General features: G+C 39.8%; 3 protein-coding genes across 3 annotated transcripts; 1 reads left to right on the plus strand and 2 right to left on the minus strand.

Annotated features, from left to right (window-relative positions):
* Positions 1 to 761: 761 nt before the first annotated feature.
* On the minus strand, positions 762 to 7758 carry poll (polymerase (DNA directed), lambda). Its single transcript, XM_084557245.1, has 9 exons — positions 7710 to 7758; positions 6046 to 6189; positions 5558 to 5855; positions 5212 to 5329; positions 4728 to 5081; positions 4408 to 4581; positions 2494 to 2622; positions 1665 to 1833; positions 762 to 1551 (listed from the first exon to the last, which is right to left on the minus strand). Exons 2-9 carry the CDS (start codon positions 6158 to 6160, stop codon positions 1190 to 1192), a joined length of 1719 nt encoding a protein of 572 aa, XP_084413371.1. The 5' UTR covers positions 6161 to 6189; positions 7710 to 7758; the 3' UTR covers positions 762 to 1189.
* Positions 7759 to 7968: 210 nt separating this feature from the next.
* dpcd (deleted in primary ciliary dyskinesia homolog (mouse)) lies at positions 7969 to 10739 on the plus strand. Its single transcript, XM_084557263.1, has 6 exons — positions 7969 to 8062; positions 8770 to 8850; positions 8949 to 9073; positions 9163 to 9296; positions 9465 to 9567; positions 9893 to 10739. Exons 1-6 carry the CDS (start codon positions 7999 to 8001, stop codon positions 9995 to 9997), a joined length of 612 nt encoding a protein of 203 aa, XP_084413389.1. The 5' UTR covers positions 7969 to 7998; the 3' UTR covers positions 9998 to 10739.
* An 820-nt stretch (positions 10740 to 11559) lies between these two features.
* fgf8b (fibroblast growth factor 8b) lies at positions 11560 to 16293 on the minus strand. Its single transcript, XM_084569928.1, has 5 exons — positions 15455 to 16293; positions 15325 to 15361; positions 14555 to 14735; positions 12952 to 13058; positions 11560 to 12692 (listed from the first exon to the last, which is right to left on the minus strand). Exons 1-5 carry the CDS (start codon positions 15511 to 15513, stop codon positions 12396 to 12398), a joined length of 681 nt encoding a protein of 226 aa, XP_084426054.1. The 5' UTR covers positions 15514 to 16293; the 3' UTR covers positions 11560 to 12395.
* Positions 16294 to 22745: the final 6452 nt, after the last annotated feature.

The following is a 22745-nucleotide window of genomic DNA, read 5'->3' on the forward strand; positions in this document are numbered from 1 at the left end:
ATGTACTCGTCAGTTCATTAGGGACACTAGTGAAAACGAATGCATCCTGATTTAACATCCCTGCACTAAACCTTAGCTTTATAAAGGTTATGGTATTCAGCATTTGTTTGAAATAACAGAGAGAGCTGTTGCTTCAACTGTGTTTTAATTTTCTGTAATACTATTAAGTTGTACTGTGCTGTACCAGCATGTTTCTATTATTTTGACAACCCCATGTCAGCTAAATGACAGAAACACTTTTAATGCAATCCAGTTTAACAGCCAGCACCATCCTCCAAAATGATCATCCAGTTGAATTACCACCTTTCTGTAACGTTTCAACATGAAGGAGGTGCAGGGATGTATTCGGTTTTACTAGTGTACCCAGGGGTGCAGATCCGATGTCAGGATTGGGGGGGGGGACAAAAGTGATTTTTTTTTGTGGAGTCAGAAATATATTTGTCAAACATTATTTGTTCCACCATTTCAATCGTTTCTTTTTAGATGTGAATCTAAAATGTGAAGAATGTGAAGTCTGAAAATACATTTGTTCAATTTCAAATAATTTATGTTATTTTTATTGGGGGGCACAATTCATGTTTTTCAGAAATTGGCAGGGACATGTCCCCCGTCCCCACGTCCCCCCCAGGATCTGCACCCATGAGTGTACCTATTGAACTGGCAAGTGAGCGTATACTGTAACTAAGACTTTTTAGTCCTAAATAAATTAAAACACTGTGCAGTTTTGAAATGTAAAGACACAGGAAGAGGATTTATTTATCTTCTTTTATTAGTATTTATCATTTACATTACATTACATTTAAATCATCAAGCGTTCCAGAGCCAGTTCACTCATATTTCTTCTGCTCTCCGTTCTCTTCACGGCTCACCAGATCAACTGTCAAAGCATCCGTGGAGAATTTAAAATATTGCTACCAGTCTTGGATGGCTGGTGCATATGGAATTTCCCCATTTAAAGCCATCTATTGTTTAAAAATACTTTTCATTTCATTGTTTTTGACTTCAAGGATTCCCAGTCCTTTAATCGACAAAATAAAAAATAAGCATTCAAGTCAAACAGGTCTGACATGTGATTTGTGGCACAGTAAAACCTCCATCACAGTTAGAGTATTACCCCAGTTTTATCATTTCTACTCACCATGATTATTTTTTCTATAAAACCAGACAAGGCATTGTGAATAAAAAATCGTCACCAGTCCCTTTCGTGAGGCTGTCGGTATGGTACTCCTAATAGACTAAAAACATCCTTCTCTGTCGCAGTGGGAATTGGAGTGCCGCCGTACACCTTCAAGCTACCTTGACGCACCACATCTTTGTTGAGCGAGTGCTCTGACAAGCTCATTTGTTTCGTCTTTGCCAGGGCTCTCAATGAACGGTTGAAGTGTGCCGACCCGGTGAAATACATGAGAGCACAGGCCAACTCGTCGTGGGGCACCACGATGATGTCCAGCCTGCGATGGCGGTGGCCGGGTCCTGGCAAACGGCACACGCCCATGTATTTCTTCTGCTCTCCGTTCTCCTCGTGGCTTACCAGGTCATCTGTCAAAAAGCCTTAGAAAGTTGTAGTAGGAGAAAGCTGCGGTTAGTTATTTTGTCCTTTTAGTTTCCGCGAAGGAAAATAAACACGTAAGAAGTGCTTTCAACCTAAAAAAGACGGTGCTTACCACTGTCATGGAGGCGTTGCAACACTTTGCTGAAAACGCCCTTGTGAGACTTGCCGTCAGGGTGAGATATCAGCACGTCAACATCTCCACACGTGGCCTTTCCACGGCGGTAAGAGCCACACGCCATTGCCATCAGGCCTGGGTCTATGGCTTGTGCAGCCTCTTTGACCTGCACATATCAAGAAAAAAATTCAAGGTACAGTTACTACAAAAACATGACACTTGTTTGTAGGAAGGTGATGTTGAACAGAAAACTGTTTTTATTTTGCATGTTCTCTTCCTTTTACTTTGTGTCCCCACCAGCAAACAAGAAAGCTTTTTCTTGTTCCCAACCAAATTCTGGAAGGTAGGCGTTCTAAAGCATTATTTTGACAAGCCCGAGGGAGCACACATGCTTTAGTCATTTATCTTGTGTGCTCTCTCTATCTGGCAGCATTGAAGGAAAAAGAAAATCCAAGTAATGCGATCTGAAAACAGCTAGCGTTGTTCTTAACATTCTGGAGTGAACAGGTATCTGGCCAACTTAAGATGCAGCAAGTTTCAGGATTTACTTTTCTCCTTTGGGATGCTCCACTTTGTGAGAATACGGTCTGGTTTTCCCATTATCAAGAAGCCAAGGCAAGCTGAAAAAAAACCAAAAAACTTTTTCCTACTTCGGGTCTTCTGCTTCCAAATTTCTGAGAGCTTGCGGGGAGAATCTTTTTACAAAGACATCCCTCTTCTTTGTAAGCCTGACTAAACACACTGACATGATGAAAGAAGCAAATATATTTACATCATTATCGCAGATTGATACATCCTGGTATTGCTACAAATGAAGATGCATTACCACTTTCTCTATGGCTGCAGCTTCTTCTCTGGGCATTCGGTCAAGAAAGTCGTCGTAGTGCTTGAGTCCTATTTTCTGACTGTTGCTCAGCTGGGCTTTTGTGCGGATGTCCTCCAAAGTACGAAATCCCTGAAAGACAAGAAATATTAAACATTTGATCAGATTTTTTAACCACTCCACGTAGTTCTGTTCAACAAACTATAGTTTTAGCAGATCGATAAGGATGTCTACTATGTGTGACGCAAGTAATTTTTAGAACAATTTTAACAAATGGATTATTTTATCCATAACTTGCTATATCACAGTTTCCAGTGGGTCAGGAGTTTACATACACTTGGTTGACTGTGCTATTTGGAAAATCAGATTGGAAAATCCCTGAAAATAATGGAATTTAGATTCTAAATTATGTTATTTGTATATTTTTACTTATCATAGAAGTTTCGAGCAGGCTGTGACATAATAAGAGTGAAATGGAAGTGTACCTGTTGATGTATTTTAAGACCTACCTTTAATCTCAGTGCGTCTTTGTTTGACATAATGGGAAAATCAAAAGGAATCAGCTAAGACTTCAGAAAATATGGTGGACATCAAGAAGTCTGATTTATCCATGGGAGCCATTTCCAAATGCCTGAACGTAACACTTCCATCTTCACAAAAAGTCCTACGTATGGGACCAAGGGACCAAACACCAAGGGACCACAAACTTAGCAGAATAAGTTTAAATCAATCTCAGAACAACAGAAAAGGACATTGTGAAGAGAAAAAATGGTACAAAAGTATCTGTATCCTCTGTAAAAATGAGTCTTACATCTACATAACCCAAAAGACTGCTCAGCAAGGAGGAAGCTTCTGCTCCAAAACTGCCATGAAAAAAAAAACAGACAAATGTTTGCAGTTGCACATAGGGACAAACATCTTACTTTTTTAAATAAATAAATAAATAAACAAACTGTTTGGCCATAATGACCATGATTATATCTGGAAGAAAAATGGGAAGGCTTGGAAGCCAAAGGTTGATAGTGAGTCTTTCAAATGGACAATGAACCCAAGAATACTTCCAAAGTTGTTGCAAATGGTTTACAGGAGAAAAAAAAGCTGAGGTATAGGAGTGTCCATTAATCCAATAGAAAATTTGTGTGAGCTAAGATGCTTACAAACCCGACTCAGTTCCACCAGTTCTGTCAAGAGCAACAGGCTACAGTTCTTGCAACTTATTACCCAAGAAGCTTTAGGAAGGCTACTCGAAACCTTTACTCCAAGTTAATCAATTTTAAGTCAATTCTACCAAATACTAAGTTTATGCAAACTTCTGACCCGTTTGGAATGTGATAAAGGAAATACACTGAAACACTGAAATAAAAAACTATTATAATTCTGTCATTTTATATTCCTAACTTACCAAAGAGCAGGAGTGTTTACTTGGATTTAATGTCAGGAATTAGGATAACTGAACTTAAACGTATTTGGCTAAGGTGTATATAAACTCCTTCAACTGCAGATTTAACAATTTTTTTTCAAGGACCTCTAAACTTTTATTTTACAGCTGAAAACTAAAGTTGTCAGTGCTCTCTAGTAGACAAACTGTGTATTGCTGACACTATTTTAAAATGTCCTCAAACATATCTTTGATATTTCTGCACTGCAATCAGTCAACATATGTGCCGAACCCCAAAAGCAGATATGAGATAATACTGGCACTATATCAGCATGGCCGATTTATCTGTCACGCTCCAGTCCAGAGGCTCAGTCTTGACTATATTTCAGTTATTTGACACACTGTCTTGTACAAGTCAATATCTTGTCACTATGTTGTCAATTGTATTTGGTGATGAATTTCCTTAAAATATATAAAGAGAAAGTACAGAAAGAGACAATGAAGACTTTTTTTTCCAAAAAAGTAACAACAACTTTTACCTGTTGGTACCACAGTTGTGCAGTCTTTGCCCCTGCCCCCCAGATGTTGGAAAAAAGCTCCAGTACTGGTACAGCCTCACCGATGTGATCTAGCTTCCGCAAGTGCCCGCTTTCCATAATTTCATCAATCTTGTCAGCCATGCGTTTTCCTATTCCTGGAATCTGACAAGCTTCCTGAAACCAGTGAAAAAAAAATGGAATTAAATAAGAATACAGGCTAGACAATAACTGTATTACCACAGAGGATACATGAGTACCACCACATGATGCCATGTATATTGTCAACATTATCGACATTCAAAACGTCTGCATTAGCTTACCTGATATGATGTGACAGGTTTGTGGTAGCTCTTCAGTGCGTTTACAGCCTTGGAGTAGCCCAGCGCCCTCCACTTGTCCCCCTGATGTGTGTAAGCCTTGGCCAGCACTTCAAGTTTGTCTGTGATGTGCTTGTTGAAGTTATTACTTTTGGACTGAGAGGACTGGGCACAGACCCACTTCCCAGAGACCGGCTTCTGAGCAGCCGTGTCTGAACCGGACAGAAGGCTGGGTCCGGGAGTATCCTCTTTCGGGTGCTGGCCAGTGATGAGTGCTTCCAAGTCACTCTGAGAGACACCGTCTTCTTCGCCTCGACCTTCTCCGCCTCGACCTTCTTCTTTGCTGACTGGGACTGTCTGAGTGTAAGAAGTTATGTAAGATTATAATAGCAATCCAACACTCACAGACTGTTTATATGCATTTGGGACTGGATCACTGACTGAAAGATGGTAAAAGAATAAGTAAAAAAATCACATGTAAACATACCACGTCTATGGTCTCCTCTTGTTTGGTTTGATCAGTCACTGGCTCTGCAGAGGTTTCTGCAGAAAGTTCCATATTTGGCAAATCTCCTTTAATATTTTCATGCTTTGTTTCAGAGTCCCTTTGTGGAAAGAACATTTAAAGGTCTTATTATACTGATAGCTTGTTAAACTTTTACTAAACAAAAACTTGACAAGTTAAGTAATGCTACTCTCAACATGATGCATAAGTGACAAGCTGATACACTTACACTATTTCTAGTCACAAGAATAGGTTCATGCATCCTATGACAGAGATAAAGGTAAAACAGCTTCAAACATTAACTTTGTAAAAACATTAGATCACAAACCTCTTGGGTAAAAGCAGGCTGTAGCTTTCTACATCCAGCAGCTGTTTCTCACTGATGCACAAGCTCAACCAAGTGCATTTCACCAGTTGGACTCCAGAGGGCATACTATCCACTTTCAGCAAGCGCAGAACCCTGCCAATGTCCATGTTGTCATCCACAATAACATGTGTGACACTGGGACACAGTGAACTCTCCGTCTTTCCTCCATTTTGCTGGATTTGTTTTTGGAAGATCTGACATCTGGCATTTCCTATTCCAGCAGGCAGAAGGTAAACTGTGACTCCGTTAAAAGTGTTTCCTGGGCAAAAGAGGTCCCAGTGAGTGAATGTTGCATTGTCTGACACATGCAGCACTTGGTGTTATCAACATTAGTTTTTCTCTCAAACGATTACTCTTACTCACAGTTATGTATATATCCTACTACCATATCTTGTATTTATTTCACTTGCTCTCTCTTTCACGTACACACATACAAACACAATAACCACCTGTGACATCACACTCGTCAGGCTTTTTCTTTAGTGGAGGTGCATCCTTTCCCTGTAGAACTCTGGCCCTTTTAACTTTGGGGAAAGCTTTCATGATTCCATGACGGGGCTCCATCTTGTCCGTGGAAGTGGGGAGCCAGTGGCCTTTGGAACAAAAGGGAATAATAAATTTAATATGGCAGTGTAAAAGGAGCAAACCTGGAGCATAAGCTACCTCACACCTCAACATCCCCCACCCACCAACCCACACAAACAACTTCTATCGGAGACTAATTGAAGACTTCTATTGACAAGCAGCCCACGGACAGTCCTCCACCACACAGTTTTTAAAGTTGTTTTTTCCCAAACATCCACTTTTTTTTCTTAAACACCTCCACATGCCTTTTTTCTGCAACTGCATCCTGTTTATATTTATTGTTATTTATTACCCATACTACATCTGCAATAACATGTAAATCCCTGTAGTTCCTGTTTACATTTGTACTTTATTCACTTAACTCTTACAGTCATGTTTACATCCTCCATGGACGGTTTGGAAAGTTCAAACATTTATGGCGTAGTTTTTTTTGTATATACTGCGTATTGTAAAACGTCTTGTTCTTACATGTCATACTGCACACATGTGCCTTAAATTGACCCCCGGGGACAAATAAAGCTTTCTGTATCTGACTCTAACCAACAGTTTTACACAAAAGATTAATTCTAACAGCATTTCAGTGTGTATGCAGTGCGTTTACACCAAAAAAACAGACTTCATTCTTCATACGAATACTGCAAGGACATTTCTGAAAAAAACATCTTAAGAAAGAACTAACTAACAAGCCTTCTTACAATGTGTTGAATCCTTTTACTATCCAAAAAAACAAGCTGTAACAAGGGTAACTGGACTTGTAGATATAGCTTCTTCAGTTCTGGTGGAGAGTTGTGGTTTAAATAAAAACATCTGTGGGTGTTGCCCATCAGAAACTCCCGTTTCCTTTTCCACTGAATGGAATTATTGGCCAGAACCTCCAGTCACAAGGTTTAAACGGGGATGATGATCATTTTAAGGCTGACATTACCAAGGTGGAGCTAGATAAAGTGTTAATCTATAAATGAAATGACAGCCTAACTCTAAATGTCAATAAATGCAGCCAAATGCATAATATTTCTCAAATGCAGAAGGGATTCAGTATAAAGTAGCATATAGTCGAAAATACCACTGCAGTTTGACTGAGGTCTACAACCATCTTTATCATTAACACATTTTGTTAACGGCTACTACAAAACATAAACGTACATTTCCCATAAATTAATGAAAAATACTCTGCACTACTAACATTGCTGTATACTTCACAGTGCCAGTATATAGTTAGGAAACTGGACGCTGCAATACCAAGTATGTTTGTTTTGGCTGATACTCAGACAACTGACGCAGCAACTAATTTCGCTTTGTAAAGCAGACGAAGAAACCAATATGTCATCAAAATACAGTGACAGCTATGTACCTTTAGCTTAAGCTAACGTTATAAACAGAAAGCCGTAGGTATTTAGGTAATTCAGTTGTAATTTTACTCGTTATACTACTATTTACTTAATTCCAAATACAAGAAAATACAATTACATTCCTGACGCTAAAAATTCAAAATAACAAGACTCTTAAACTCTAATATTTTGGTTCTTACCCCTGTTCAGATGGAACCATACGCAAAGGAGCTATTGAAGACGGACAACGTTCAATTCAAGTTTCACTTCCGGGTCAATTGGTAGGTTGGAATTTTCTTAAAAAATATCTAAATTATATCCGAAAAATATGTATCACATTACACTTGAAATAAGAATACCAGTGGAAAACTTGGAACAATTGTAAATAATTTGGTCGTTTGTTTGTCTTTCATTTTTAGGAATTTATCTCTGTTGCCGTGGTTACAAGTTAAGTCCGGAAGTCGCTGAACAGAAACATATTTCGGAAACATGCCTGTTCAGAGCTGGATTGATACGATAAAAGCATCCAAGAAAACGGCGTTGATACACGATGGTGAGTGCAGTGTCGAAGAACTTTATTTATCCGGAAGAGTATCGTTTGTCATCCCTATATAATATTGTTTCGTTTAGCGGACGCTCAACACTTAACTTCATCAACTCAATTTAGCTAGCTTAGCTGCTAACAGTAATGTTACCAGGCAACAAGCAGGCGGCACAACTCATCCTGTACTATATGACACATAAAATAAAGTATGTTTATATATGTATATTTGGTCTATTGCCAAATAGCGCAATATTCGGGAGGTTATATCCGAAACAAATTGGTACAGTGAGACTAGCTACTTTAGCAACTCATTCGTAATGCATGGCTTGTCATATCTCTTTAATTAATCAGATCGGATAATCTTATATCCCACAGCTGTTATTTTAATTCTAAGAACTGCAAATACTTTATACAACATTTTTGTTTGTAAAAACCAATATGTACATATCTTATCAGTGATTTGTTGAAGTAAATAAGTGAAAATTGGAGCCCTGCAGTGTCTGAGCTTTTCATTCTTAGTTTGTTTCATTATTTGCTTTTCATTTCTCCTACTCTTTTTTGGTTCAGATGTGTATGCTTTTCCTCAGCTTGTACAACATCAGATCAGTGTCACATTTACCGAAACTACGTGGGTTGTTTATAATAAATGATTAACACATTCTAGAATGCTTTTGTCATAATTTGTATGCTTACATGTTCCCACATTCTTTCTCTAGGAAAAAGGAAGATCCACTACCTCTTCACAGATGGAAAAGAAATGGCGGAAGAGTATGACTTAGATACAGACGAGCTAATCGGTAGGCAAAAAAGTTTTATAGCATTGGCCTCTTAATGTTATTATTAATTTCCATAGAAGGGATGAGTTTGTGATTTGTGAACCATCTGTACATTTCAGTACGAAAGTGGCGCCAGAAAAGCACACTTGGAGTTCAGGGCCAATGGCAAGTAGAGGTTGGCGAACAACTTGCAAGTCCTGTTGCATCTGTGGACTCTGATGTGATCAAGGAGAACTGCTCCAATGTGGGTTTTTTTTTTAATGAATTTGTCACAACATTTAGAATTATCTGGTCTATAAATTAATTAGATTTTTTTTTGCTTTGTTTCCACAGCCCGTGTTAACACGTAAAGACACAAAGACAAGCTTTCAGTGGAGAATCCGCAATCTTCCCTACCCCAAAGATGTCTTCTCTGTTTTAGTGGAAGCAACTGAGAGATGCGTCATCATAAAAACCTCAAACAAAAAGTAAATATGCTTGAACATTATTTTTTCTTGACTATCTATTTAACCCTGTTGTACACTTGTTGCATGCACTCTTTATATCCTTCCTATAGATGGCACTGTTTACAATAGATTTGTCTGTACACTACAGCAGCCTGATAGATCTGTGACATTCTCCCCATGTTTTCCCAGGTATTATAAGAAGTTCAGTATTCCTGATCTCGATCGAAGTCAGCTGCCATTGGACTGCTCCGCAGTCAGCTTCACTCATGCGAACAACACTTTAATAGTCAGCGTAAGTCTTAAACAGTGACAATTAAATATGTGCCCACAATAATATGGCGCTCAGTCATTCAAGATTGATTTTTAGCGCTTAAACCTAAAATTTTATCTGCACCAACCTAAACGGCATCATCTGCTCATTATGGATATAAAGAAAATCTCTATCAGCCTCACTTGCAAATGATAGATTTAAACAGTTGAACTTCGCTTTTTATGTTTTTGCAAATGTTGATAGTGAGATGTTTGATTGTTTGTGTTTTTTTTGTGTTCATTCAACGTGATTAGAGTGAAGCATGTGCACTTGGAGAATGTCATTATTGTCCTTCTCCCATGTCCAGTACAAGAAACCCAAAGAGATCTTAACCCTTGAGCAGGAGCTACTGCAGGAACTGAAGCAACTGAAGGGGACCGCTGAAGGGGACGTCGACTGCAAAACCCAATAAGATCTGACTGTGGGAGCGAGGACGTATTTCTGGGTTACAATTGAAGCAGAACTTCACAGCGTTCCCAGTCACATGTGAGCTCTCATTTATCTTTCTATACTGAATCCTGTCATTAAGATTCTCTGTGCCTTGTCAATGGTTTAATACTTTCAGTTATGTTTTTCATTTATAATTATGCAGATGTGCTCCTTAACTATATCACATGCATTTCGCAACTAGATGATTAAAGTTTGTAGCTGAACAGCAAGTGTTTTCTGTGACAGAAAAATAAGTTTGATTTTAAAAGAAGTATATGTGTTTACTTCTTGTTACCAGTATTGATGGTGGGGGGGTCACACAACCTACGACCCTCTTTCCATTGATGTCCTTGTAAAACACTCAAAACACACAATGCTTCGTCCCTGTTCGTTCCGAGGTCACAGTTACGAGGACATCCCATTTGTGTTAACTGAATACCCTCATGTTCCTTGCATGTAGTGGGCCACCCTGAAAGCCATTACTGAAACTAGTGTTACCGTTTCCCATTACAACACAGGGTCACTCTGACTTAGCCGTGATCTCCGGCTAAACTGCTCCAGTTCTTTGTGTATATACTGTAAAACATGTACAAGTGAAAAATAATTGAAGTGGGATATTTGTGTACTTTTCTACCAGGTTCAATAAAAGAAAAAACGCTGTCAGAAATACTTAGACAGTGCAGAGAAAAAAAGAGTTGCACTGTTTGAATGAGACAATGGCATTTAAATATAGATTGTTTCAACCGTGTGATTCCTTGCATTTTTCACCACATGTCCAAACCCAGAGAGCAAGTGCAAAAAGCAGAGACAAAACCACAGGGCTCTCCGACTATTGTGCTTTGTCTTCTTCCAGATGGAAAGAACAGGAATACAGAAAAACATTTTGAACCAGACTGCCTGCTGTTTTGTGAGGGATTTTTTTTTTTTAAACTGCGATATGACAGAAATGCAATCACACATAGGTGTGTGTGTGTTAGTTTGGCTTTGAACAGCTGCAGTGTTGGTTCTAATTATAAGAAACCTATCAAAAGCTTAATTTTTAGGTCTTCTTGTCCTTGTTAACTTTTGTTAATACTTTACAGTCTCTAGAGCTTGAGCTGCTGTCAAAACAAATTCCTGTGGCAGCAAACACCAACTAACAAATTGGACATCCAGCTCATGCTTTGTGAGAGCAGCCGAGTCCCTCTGTTCAGGGTCTTCTTCCTTCCCTGTCATTTGGCCTCTGATGGTCATGCTCAACTGCTTCTGGGAAGAGGGTTTCTTTTTTGCCTCCCTTTCATTCCCGAATGCCTCTTCCCAGCCATTCCCCCTCTTTCAGTCGCTGCCACATTTTGCAACACAGGCCCTGATGCTTTTTCTGCAACCCCTCCGCTCCCTCTCCGTAAACCTCCTCCCCACCACCCCCTCCAGACCCCTTACCCCTCCCTGTGTGACTGGCTTCTTTTTGATAACTGACCCCTCCTCGTGTTATTATTCGAACCCACTATTGTATAACATGCCCTTTTATATGAGGTTTCACAAAGGGCCCATTTGATCAGAGGGTTACGGTGTGCGATCGTGAGAAATGCAACTACATGGTGGTAACCTTTGTTTGGGCCAAAATGGTGGGCTGACCTCATCGCTTTTAATGCATAGCTCGGGCCATTCAGGCCCAAGTCTCACTTGCTGAGCACATTGAATTCAGTAGCCTGTCACAGATATTGCCCCTCAGTTATCTGGGTCTCTCTAGCTTGAAGAAGAAAGAGGAAAAAAAAACAGATTTTGGGGGCAACCAACGTTGTGTGTTACCTTTCCAACCCAAAACAACCACACAAGAGAAAGGCCAAACAGCTTGAGAACTGATACTTTAGTGGTTTTAATATACACTCTACAATAAATATTTCCATCATTTGATGTAATTTACATTTTTACAGTAAAAATATATTCATATATGTAGAAAAAAAAACAACAGGTTACATATTCTCCAAAATGGCCTCCTAAAGGCAAGATAGCATGTCTACTGAGACTCAGGTGCTGTAACCACAGATAGCTGCCATATCTAGCTTCATTGTACCCATTTCTCTTTTAAACATTCTTTGTTGCTGAGCTGGCTAACTTCCAACCAAAAGATTTCATTCATGACGTTATTGTTGAGCTTCAGTACTTTAAATGCCCCCTGATTTAATAAGAAAAAAACCTTCCTACAGTCTGTCTGAATTGGAAATAACTAGCGGATTAGATAGTCAATGTTTACATACAATCCAGTACAAATAATTACATGTCCACACATGAGGCAAAAAGTGCATGGGCACTTGTAAAAGTTAATTTCGCTCGGAGCACATGTTTTCTCTTGCAGTGGTTCTTCTGGTTCATCTACGGTTCTCCCTCAGCGGTTTCAGTCCTCAGCGTGGCCCCGAGCGCTGGTGATGGGAATGTTTAGTCCGTTTGTTGAAAGGCTGCACGGGGACCGGGAGAGGAAGGACATCAAACGGCCTCCTCTCACTTAGCAAGTGCCCCCTGGGTAGACGCTTCATGAAGTGGGCCTCCCTCTGGTGCTGCTTGGTCTTGGAGGCCTTCCTCGGGCGGCCCTTGCGTGTGAAAGCCATGTACCAGCCCTCGTACTTGGCGTTCTGGAGCGCCGTGTAGTTATTTTCCAGAACAATCTCGGTGAAGATGCAGTCCTTGCCTCGTCCTTTCCGCTGGGAATGAAACAGAGAAGTTAAGATATTTTGGACAAGTTTCAGGAAGCAGAAACAGCATCTTTCCAAACAATCAAATACTCCTTGAAACCTTAAGAAGTCTTCTCAGACAAGTATTGAAATATAATTTGTTCTGACTTAAAATGTATCTCAACAATGTGTCACGCTGCAAATCTGGAATAACGTTTCCAAGAAACGGAGAAATCTCAACATGTTGCTGCAGCCTTATGCAGCCACAAATCTATGACTTCCAGATTACCTTGCCGATCAGCTTCCCCCTCTTGTTCATACATATGTAGTAGCCTGTCTTCACCCCTTTAATACGGACACGGCTTCCAAAAGAGTCCGTCTCCACTTCCAGTTTGGCTGTGCACACACAAAACAAATCACAAATAATGAGATGACACAGCTCTGACAGGGCGTAGGCATGCAGATTATGATGTTACAGTGTGCGAGACAAATGGGCTGTGCACTTCTTCTCTCTGTATGTGTGCTTTACGTATGGCAGAGGCCGTAATAAACCGGATTACATCATCATTTAATTGCATTACATCGTTCTGAAGCGACCCTCACCAGTCAGCCGGAGTCATGAAGATGACATAGACGTTCCCTCTTAACCCCTTTTTATGGCACGGCAGCCACCTTTAACAAAGCATGCGAGCCTTCCAAAATAGCACCAAATGATAGTGATTTCGCACGGCGCGATTGTTTTTGAATGTCTGTAAATGCTGTGCTGTGATGCAGCTCAGACTGGGGATAAAGGAGAGTGAGAATACTGCGGTCAGAGACACAACCACAAGCACAGAGCAATGGTCAGATTTGGGCCAGTTACAAGAGTGACACCCACTTAGGATGTGTAGCCAGTGTGTGCATGACTGACTCTCTCTCTCTCTCTCTCTCTCTCTCTCTCTTTCTGTGTGAATGTGAGACTAGGCAAAGAAATTTAAAAGACAAAAGTGCACACTGGAGAGGCATGGAGAGGAAAGGGTATAAAGTGAAGATGCTGACTTCACCGCTCCTTATAAATTGAGTCATACATTGAGTTGTAAAGCAATGAAAATTCCTCATAAAGTCAGCCTCCAAGAAGCAGGCAGCAGGCATTGAGGAGTGGATGGATGGTGGTGGCTGTGGTGGAAAGATGGCTAGACACACCAAAAACCCTTTGGTGACAGGAATTATGCTCCCTTTCAGTTTAAGGCACTATTTCAGTGCTAGAAGCAAAGGGGGAAAAAAACTGCCTCAAGTCCATCATAACAGGTGTCAAGGACTTTCTAGACCACCAGCACGCTAAAGATATAAATTATGCGCACAAGGCCGTAAAAGATGGCAACAGTAATGCCACTAACGATGTTTACAATCCCTGCTACTGTTTCTCCTGGCTCAAACGTTTTGCCCTGCAGGCTGCCAAAGAAGACATCATTCATACTGCTTTTCATCGCCGCCCCGCGCGTCATTGGATTTAAACAATTCCCCTGTTTGCAAGGTGAACATGTTTCGCCTTTTACTGTATATCCCGGGGTTTAAGAGCACTGAAATGTAAGAAAGGATGACCTTCAGCTGTCACGCTGTTTGACGGATCTGGCTTACTAGAAGGAGTGAAGTCGCTCCATCATTTCAGAGGCAATAAATAGCGCTTCCCCTGAACGGATTAGCACGTGTGGATCTTAAAAAACTAAATATGTTTCTGCATAGTTCATCTGCAGGGAAGGTAGACTATGCGTAAAAGTGTTTAGAAGTTAATCTGCGTTTATTTAATTTATATGTTAATTAAAGTTAACTGACATTTAACCGTGTTTTTGTTTTTTATTTGTTTTTTATTTTTTTTTGTATTTGAAACTCCTGAACTGTGGTTTATTTCCTACCGTGCACCGCTCCGTCGTCCCCGTTGGCGTTGACCCTCTTGTTGGCCAGGACCTGGACGTGTTTCCCGCTGGTGCGGCTGTACAGCTGGTAAGTTCGGGTCAGCCTGCGGCTCATCCGGTCCGACAGCCGGCTCTGCTCGGTGACATGGTGCTTGAAATTAGGAGGAGACTGCACAGAGTTCTGCCGCACAATACGAGAAAAACAACAACAACAACAAAAAAAAACATGTCATGAAATGTGACATTAAAATAATCATGAAAATATTAAACGATGAGAAGAGAGAGATGCTCAGGCCTTGACAGATAAGCATGACATTTGTTAGGCTATATTAAACTAAACCAAAATATATATATATATTTTGTTGTTCTTTAATTAGATTTGAGTCTGTTTTGGAGATGCTTCCAAAGACCCTTGTGGATAATTTCACTAATAGTTTTTTTTTTTTACTACCAGTGATCTTTCACCCCTTCATGACTTCTTCTTCTTTTTCTTTTTTTTCCTCATTTCAGCCGCTCTCCATCCACACATGTTTTAACGATTACCTTTTAGGCTGGAGCTTACCTCTTTTCAAGATGTTTGAATTGTTGCCAATTGCCATAGCGCTCATAATAAAATGTTTTCATTGTTATTGCAGCCCATTGCAGAGGTAGGGAGCGCGGACTGTAAGCCGCTGAGCACGGTGCCTGGGTCCCGTCAAAAAGTCTTACTTAAATGAATTAGCCTATGGAACTTTATTAGTGTTTTTTACTGAAGTGAAAATGTGCGTTACCTGTGCGTAAAAACAAAGCGCCGTGAACTGAAGTAACCTGAGGCAAAGAACAAAACAAAATTTAAAAGGTTTAACAAGTCGCTCACATCTGAGAAGGCTACTTTTTTTTTTCTGACATCTCTTTACTTACAGATAACCTAACCTCGATGTTCTCAGCCTCATCTTGTAATAGTTCAAATATTGCTTCATGAATACTCCACTGTTTCGTTGCTGGATGGGAAATGAAGTTCCTCCTGATGGGGGTTTTTAGCTCAGTTTTATCCCCCTCTTGTTACACATAGAGAGAGATACCCGAGACAATTAAGAGATCCAAAACTGTCAGGGTCCCACGCAGGTAACAGCATCCGCTCTCCACTCAACGGATCCAATAAAAAAAATAAAAAAAAGTTCGGGTGATTTCAAGGCGTTGCAGCGCTAATCCAAACTTGAGAGTCCGGAGAAAGTGTCGCTGTCACCAAACCGCCTCCATCAAATCCTCTTTGCGTCATTCAGGTTATCAACGATGGATGTCTAAAGTAGAAATGAAACCCTGACTTTCCCTGGCACAGGAGTGGGGAAGTTTTTTTTACTTTTACGCGCTGACTTTTACGCATAAATGGTAAAATGCGCTCTGTGAATTCCCTAAAAAAAAACAAGAGATTAAAAAAAAAAAGAAAAATGATTAAATGAGAAAAAAAATGTTGAATGACTCTCAGGAGTACCAACGCGGCTCCGCTTGTTTAAAAAAGTTACAGCAACGTTGCCACAGCTGTCTCTCTATAAGATGTGCAGTAAAGCTCCAACGTCAAGCTTCCTCCCACACGTGTATTTCTTGTGGTTGCCTCCAGTCCGCATACAGCATCTGTCTCCCTCTACATTTAAATACTTTAACTTGCGGGAAAGTCAATATCCTCGGCGAGAGCAGGCGGAGCGTTCAGACTGGAGCCAAGTTGAAACGGAATACTTGTTAAAGACACTTAGCCTCTAACTATTTCCCTGCAAATCAATAGACACTGCATTCGTCAATAAGCTGGATGTGTTATTAAACGCCTTGTAAGATTTTTTTTTAAAAAAAGGATATATATATATATATATATAAAAGACAGTCTGTAATGAAGAAATGACCTTATGTGTGGGTGAGATCCACAAAAATCCAATATCAGCATGCTCCTCAAGATATTCCATTTATTCACCATTATGCACATTAATCTCATTTGTACACATTTTACTGTATCATCATGTAAAATCACAGCGAGCTTTGTTTTCTGCAAGCAGAATGGAAAAATTCCCTGGCATGTACTTAAAAAAAAATCTACAGTTACATTAACTTATTCCCTGGCTGCAGGTTAGAGGTTGTTTGGTGGTCCCTCAGGACAGACCTCGATGTACTTTTTCATCCTACATATGTAAGTAATATGTATTCCATGCGAACACATGACACAGAATGGTTTTCACATAACATCTGAAGCCTTTGGATACAATTGCTCTCTCTCTCTCTCTCTCTCTCTCTCTCTCTCGCTCTCTCTCTCTCTCTCACAATCACTCTTCCATAACTTTTCACAACCGTGGTTTGATTTTCAAACGTGTGTCCTGAGCCTGGTGTGCTACTTTCACTGCATGGTTTCATGCAATACATCATGCAATTATATTGTAATTATTCTTTGTTACAACAGAGCGGCAGGGTTTCCTTCATGCCTGCTGCATGTTTGTCTGATAGGGAAGAAAGGGTCTGAGTGAATGACTGCATGTCAGGAAGTCTAAATGTGAACATTTGGCAGTGAAAAAAAGAATTTATTCAATATAAAAGCATTTCTAGATGCCGTTCATATTAAGAACACAATCTTTGGAGGACCTATCTTATGGTTTAAACTTAATAATAGCTTTAAATAAACTTTAGTACTTTTTTTATGCACAGATTTCTGTTGAGTTTGTCAGAAGCTGATGAGGGAGGGAACTCTTAGCCAGAACGAAGGAGAAGAAGTTACCGCAACAAAAACTGCTTTATGGTCAATATTGTGAGACTATTTTAAAGGCAGATTTACAATGCATAGCTCTCCAGCTTTACTCACCTAAATGAAGGCGGGGTGGTGGATAGAACCGTGAATAAATGAATAAATCAAGAAGAAAACAGTGATCACAAATAGAGAATTGAGCAACTAAACACTCGCAATAGCCTAAAGCCTCTGGCGCTACTTGCCAAACCTCTTCTGAGCCCTCATAACACCATGAGAGAAACTTATTTTAGCCGGCATCAGTGTCTTGATAACCCCGCTTTAAATCAGAGTAGAATTATTAACTGTATAACTTTACAGACTCCAAGCCCCAAATCTGATTATTGCCCAAATGAGCCAAGACAGATTTCTGGGCCTCGACTCTTACCTGTGAGACGCTGAGCAGCTGTACAAGAGTAAAATATAACGCATAACGTAATTATGTGAGTTTGGTCAATGTCTTAGCTGTAAATCAGTCATTTTAGCCAATGCGGGGGATTTAGAGGGTGAAAATGGACCGCCTTATTAGTTCCAGCGGGACACTGTGTGCAACAAGTGATTTTGCCACCTGGAACAATTCAGCACTTTGTTCTTTCATATTTTGACCCCTGTGAAGCAATGGTTGCACATCCTAATATGAAATCCACATGCATGATAATTAAAATGATGGATTATTGCTTTATGATGACCACACAGCGACTCATCAAAAGTGCATGCTTGACTGTCTGAACCCGCAGATTAGTTCACTCACGAGTCATTGGAAGGAAGAAAATTTGATTAAGAAGCAAAGGAAACCTGGAGTCCCAGATGGCGGCTCTCTGTATATTTAAAACCCACTGTAGCAGCTTTAAGTCAAACTAAAGTTTCTCTGTTAGGGTTAGGAGAACACACACACACAAACTTTTTTTTATTTGCTTTTCTTTTTCATTCCTGAATAGTTTTTGTTTTACTAAATGCATGCTTTGTTGTTTAACGTGCTTGCTCAATTTCCAATCAATCTTAAAAGCATCACTTTCAGTATTATCATCACCCCAAACATGCAGTTGAGTCTCACTTTCTGGCAAACACGACACTATTTCATTGCAGCATATTCTTCACAGGACACTTGCCAGATTTGAACCTTGTCAACTCACCATTAGGTGAGCCAAGACCAGACAATGACAGAAGTGCAGTGGCTTACTTGCAAGGAAAGCTGTCTGCAGCATTTCCAGTGTTAGCTGACAGTAACAGCCAGCAAGAAAATCAGAGAATTCTTAAAAAAATACAAATTGTGCACAAAGTTATCAGTCTCTGACTTGCTTAATTTGTGAATTTGTGGCATCAGAGTTTTATTTTTCTCTCATATAGATTATGAAGAGACAGAAAAGAGGATCAGTATTCTTTTTATAGTGATAAAATGACTCTGTATTACTATACTTTACTTCCAAGTCTTACGAGGCATAATTTGATATTTTGGAAAATATACACATAGATTGTTTTTTTTTTTTTAGATTCAGATGATGATAAATAATATAATTTAACATTAGTGGTTTGTCAGGCTTGCAGGGATGTGGTCCCTGCTCCCAGTCAAGGAAGAGTAAACTTTTTTTTGGAGCTTAAACAAACTAGATGTTATGTGGTGATTAGTGAGCTTTAGAGATAGCGATAGGAACATTTTCTTTTAAACTTTGTAGGGAGCAAAGTCAGTCGTTTCCCCTTATTTAATGCTAAGCTAATATATCTGGCTGCTGTCCTGTATTTAACATACATATACAGACATGTAACTATTATCGGTCTTCTCATTCAGCTCTTGGCAAGAAAGCAAATAAGTGCATTTTCCATAATATCTTACATTTAACTACATGCAGCATCTGAGTTTCAGCTCAGTTTCTTTTTTTTTTTTTCTTAGGCCACATTTGCCTCACAGTTACACAATGCTTTAAAACTTGACAGAAAACATTTGGTCCAGTGCAGTCCAGTCCATCCATTTCTCACACTTTACTGCAGTCCACAACAGCCACTTACAATTTAGAAGCAATTCCGTCTCTGCAAAGATTAGTGGCGTTTGGATAAGGCGACCTGTCACGCAGGTTTGGCTAAAATTCTCCAGACTGAACATGAAAGGTTCCTTCTGAAACCTGATCAAAAGCTTTCATTTTTTATTTGACTTTGTTACATACCTAACTGTCTGCTGCCTCACTCCCGAGATTCTCTAGTGAGCAGCCTTTCTGGCCTCGTAACGATTTTGAGAGGAGTTGACACAGGTCCAAGCTTTGCCCATAGATCCCCACTCTTTTGCCTTTTCTGTTGGTCTCCCAATGCTGCTTTTCTCATTTGGATCACAGTTTGCTTACACAAAGCGTCGGTATCAGAGGGTGAGGTACAAAGGCAGCAATCACTGGATGCTGTGAGAAAAATATCAGAGAGAGAAGCCTTTTGGCAAAGATGCGCATTGGTTATTCTTAGAAGAGGAGTGACTGAATGTCTGAAAAGGCCCTAGAGCAGACTTCCATTCAGTGAGAGGTATTATTCCCCCTAGCTAATGCGAAGCATAAAAATACACACTCTTGCATAAGGCAGAGCCAGTGGAAAGGTAGACACCATGGATGAAGAGAAAAAACAGAGCCAGAGAGTATGCATGAGTGTGTTTGGGTGGAAAGAAAGTGAAGTGAGATGTTGGGATTCGCTCAGTGTCATCTGCTAGCAGTCTTGCTCACCGCCCAAACCTCAGTGGCTGTTTAGAAGAAAAACTTTTCAACCACCTGTTGTAATTATGCACTTCTGCTTTGTTGCAACAACGCGAACCACATAATGTGCCTGTAACCACATCACCGCACCGGCAACTTACCTTGAACTGGCTCGAGAGTTTGCTGGCTCGCATCTCCCACATCACTGAAAGTTACAATTTGTTCTCGGCGTTGAAGGACATGGAGGATTGATGGTGTGCACTGTACAAATGGCATTAAAATGCACAACATTTGAAATTTAGATACGTCTTGATAAGTCTGTCATAGTAGAGGGATTCTAAGATGTAACTGATGACCTGTCTGTCTTAACTCCAGTGCAACCAGTATTATCTTATGGTCACTTTATGCAGCACAACTAATTATTGTGAGTCAAACAATATTACTCTTATGTCCTAGGGTCATACCTGCAAAACAGGGCTAATAATGCAGGATCTATTTCAGTTGATGTTGGATTTTAAATGCAGAAGGTTTGGGACTAATTTTCAATCAATGGCATTAATATAACTGACCATGATGCAGTGATCTGAGGTTTTAGGGGACCCTTGGTGTCTTTATTCAGACCTGTATGAACTACAAAAACAACTACAGATACAGATAACTTTAATACAATTTACTAATTAATGACTTATATACTGTATATCAGTATATAAGTGAACCTATACACAAAACATGCCATGGACCTGATCGACATTATCCCCGCCCCATTTTTGTGGGCATACATAACGGTCTTAGACTTGCCTCCATGCAGATTTCAACTTTTACAATGATCTCTCATAGGTTATTCATCATGGGCTGCAGCATTGATACCTCGCACAAGGCGGAGTTTACGCATTTACATCTCCATACTGCACGTACACTGCCCCCTACCATCCAAGTGCGTATTGCATCTTGCGAACGTTAATTTCTGACGACGTGCACAACCCTCAGTTGAAGAGATGCAGGATTTGTGAGGCAGACATCATGTGCACGTGAAGGCATGGCTAAAAGAAGGTATATCTCCATCTGTATTGCTGTTTATGAATGATTTACTGACATGGTTGATTTTGAATTGAGAGCCTTGACCCTTTATTGCCAACTTGCCTTTGTTAATGTTTTCAACAGCTGTCATTACAACTTAGAAGTGATGTGAAAAGCATTTATGTGTGATTAAGCTGTGTCATTGAAGTCACTAGTTACCGTATAGGGATGCGTCATTAAAGCCATTAGTTATTGGATATGTTATTGAATCTGTGAATATGAGTAGTTCCTATATCTGGCACAACTGCTTGCATGCCTTGCATTCATTCTGCAGCATGTTTCTAGGGGGCATCTTAGTTTTTCTTCTGATAAGGTTAGACAAGATGAAACTGTAAATCTTTCATTGAAAACAAGCCATAACTAAGTTGGTATCCCCATAAATTGTCCTCGATGCACTGAAAGATCTTTTAGAGTTTCATCTAGAGTATGAAGCATTTTTTAATTCTTAGAAATTATTATATTTTTGTTTTTTATTGATTGCGTGGGAGAGACAGTAATTGTCCTATACAGTGCCATTAAAATGAGGTAATCAGGCTGGAGACATATATGCCTACCTCTCAGTAACTCAGTCACACACTGATGATTTGGTGTGTGTGTGTGTGTGTGTGTGTGTGTGACTGCATATGTGGTGGTGTCACAATGCCAGAGCCTGAGAAAATTGTTACGGTGAGAAAATTTGGAAAATCAAGCCACGGAATGACGTTTGAAGTACTTACTCGTGTTTGAGTGCAGTGGAGAGCTTGAATGACTTTTTAACTGGATGAAACGACTGTCTGGGAATGACCCCGGTGTGTAGAAGTGATTAAGGGAACCCAGTTTTGCCATAACCCAAATGTGTTTGCATAACGACTCTGAGTGGTGTTCCTCGTGATATTAAATAAAGTTCTCTGCTGAAGCTTTTAACAACTGTTGAGTGGAGCAGTTCTGTTCAGCTACCTCTCTCTGTATGCTCGGTTTTAAGTATTTCAACAATGATTGAATTTGATCGTCCAGTAAGTCTTAAATTACTCATTTGCTCTTGTCAATGAAAGCCTCACAGTGGCATTCCCATCATTTCTCTCTGTGGAAAGATGTATGTGTGTGTGTGTGTATGGGTGTGTGTGTGTGTGTGTGTGTGTGCACTTGTTTTTCTATCATGGTGGGGACCCTAACATGATATTTGACTCACCCCGTGGGGACCAATTTTACCCGTGGGGACCAAATCGTGGTCCCCACAGGCACAAGCATTGGAACGCATAGAAGACCCCCTAGTGGTATGCCTGGTGAAGTTTTTTAGTAAAAAAAATTGGTCCCCAGAAAGTTGGGTTTCATGACTTTCGAGTGTAAGTGTGTGACCCCAGTGGTCATATTGAGGCACTGCAGTGTGTGAACTTGCACTATGGGGACCTTTTCCTGACAAAGTGTGTAGATGTGTATAGCATTTTTATTCATATTTCATACAAAATATCTAAGTCTGTGCATTTGTATCTAATTAAATCGCTTTTATTTAATTATTTTTATTTAAAAAATGGCACATTTTGGTTGTTGAGGTATAAGACATAAATATTTACATTTACTTTAAATCTGAATTGAGTTACCACCAGATAAAACACAAATCTAAGTGCACAGCTAAATTTAATGTACCTTCAAATAATATTTAAAATCGATATGCAAATAAATAAATATGCAATTAAGAAGAATAAGAAGACGAAAAACTTTTTTTATGCTC

Source organism: Chelon labrosus, assembly GCF_963514085.1.
Source record: "Chelon labrosus genome assembly, chromosome: 2".
Taxonomy (NCBI): Eukaryota; Metazoa; Chordata; class Actinopteri; order Mugiliformes; family Mugilidae; genus Chelon; species Chelon labrosus.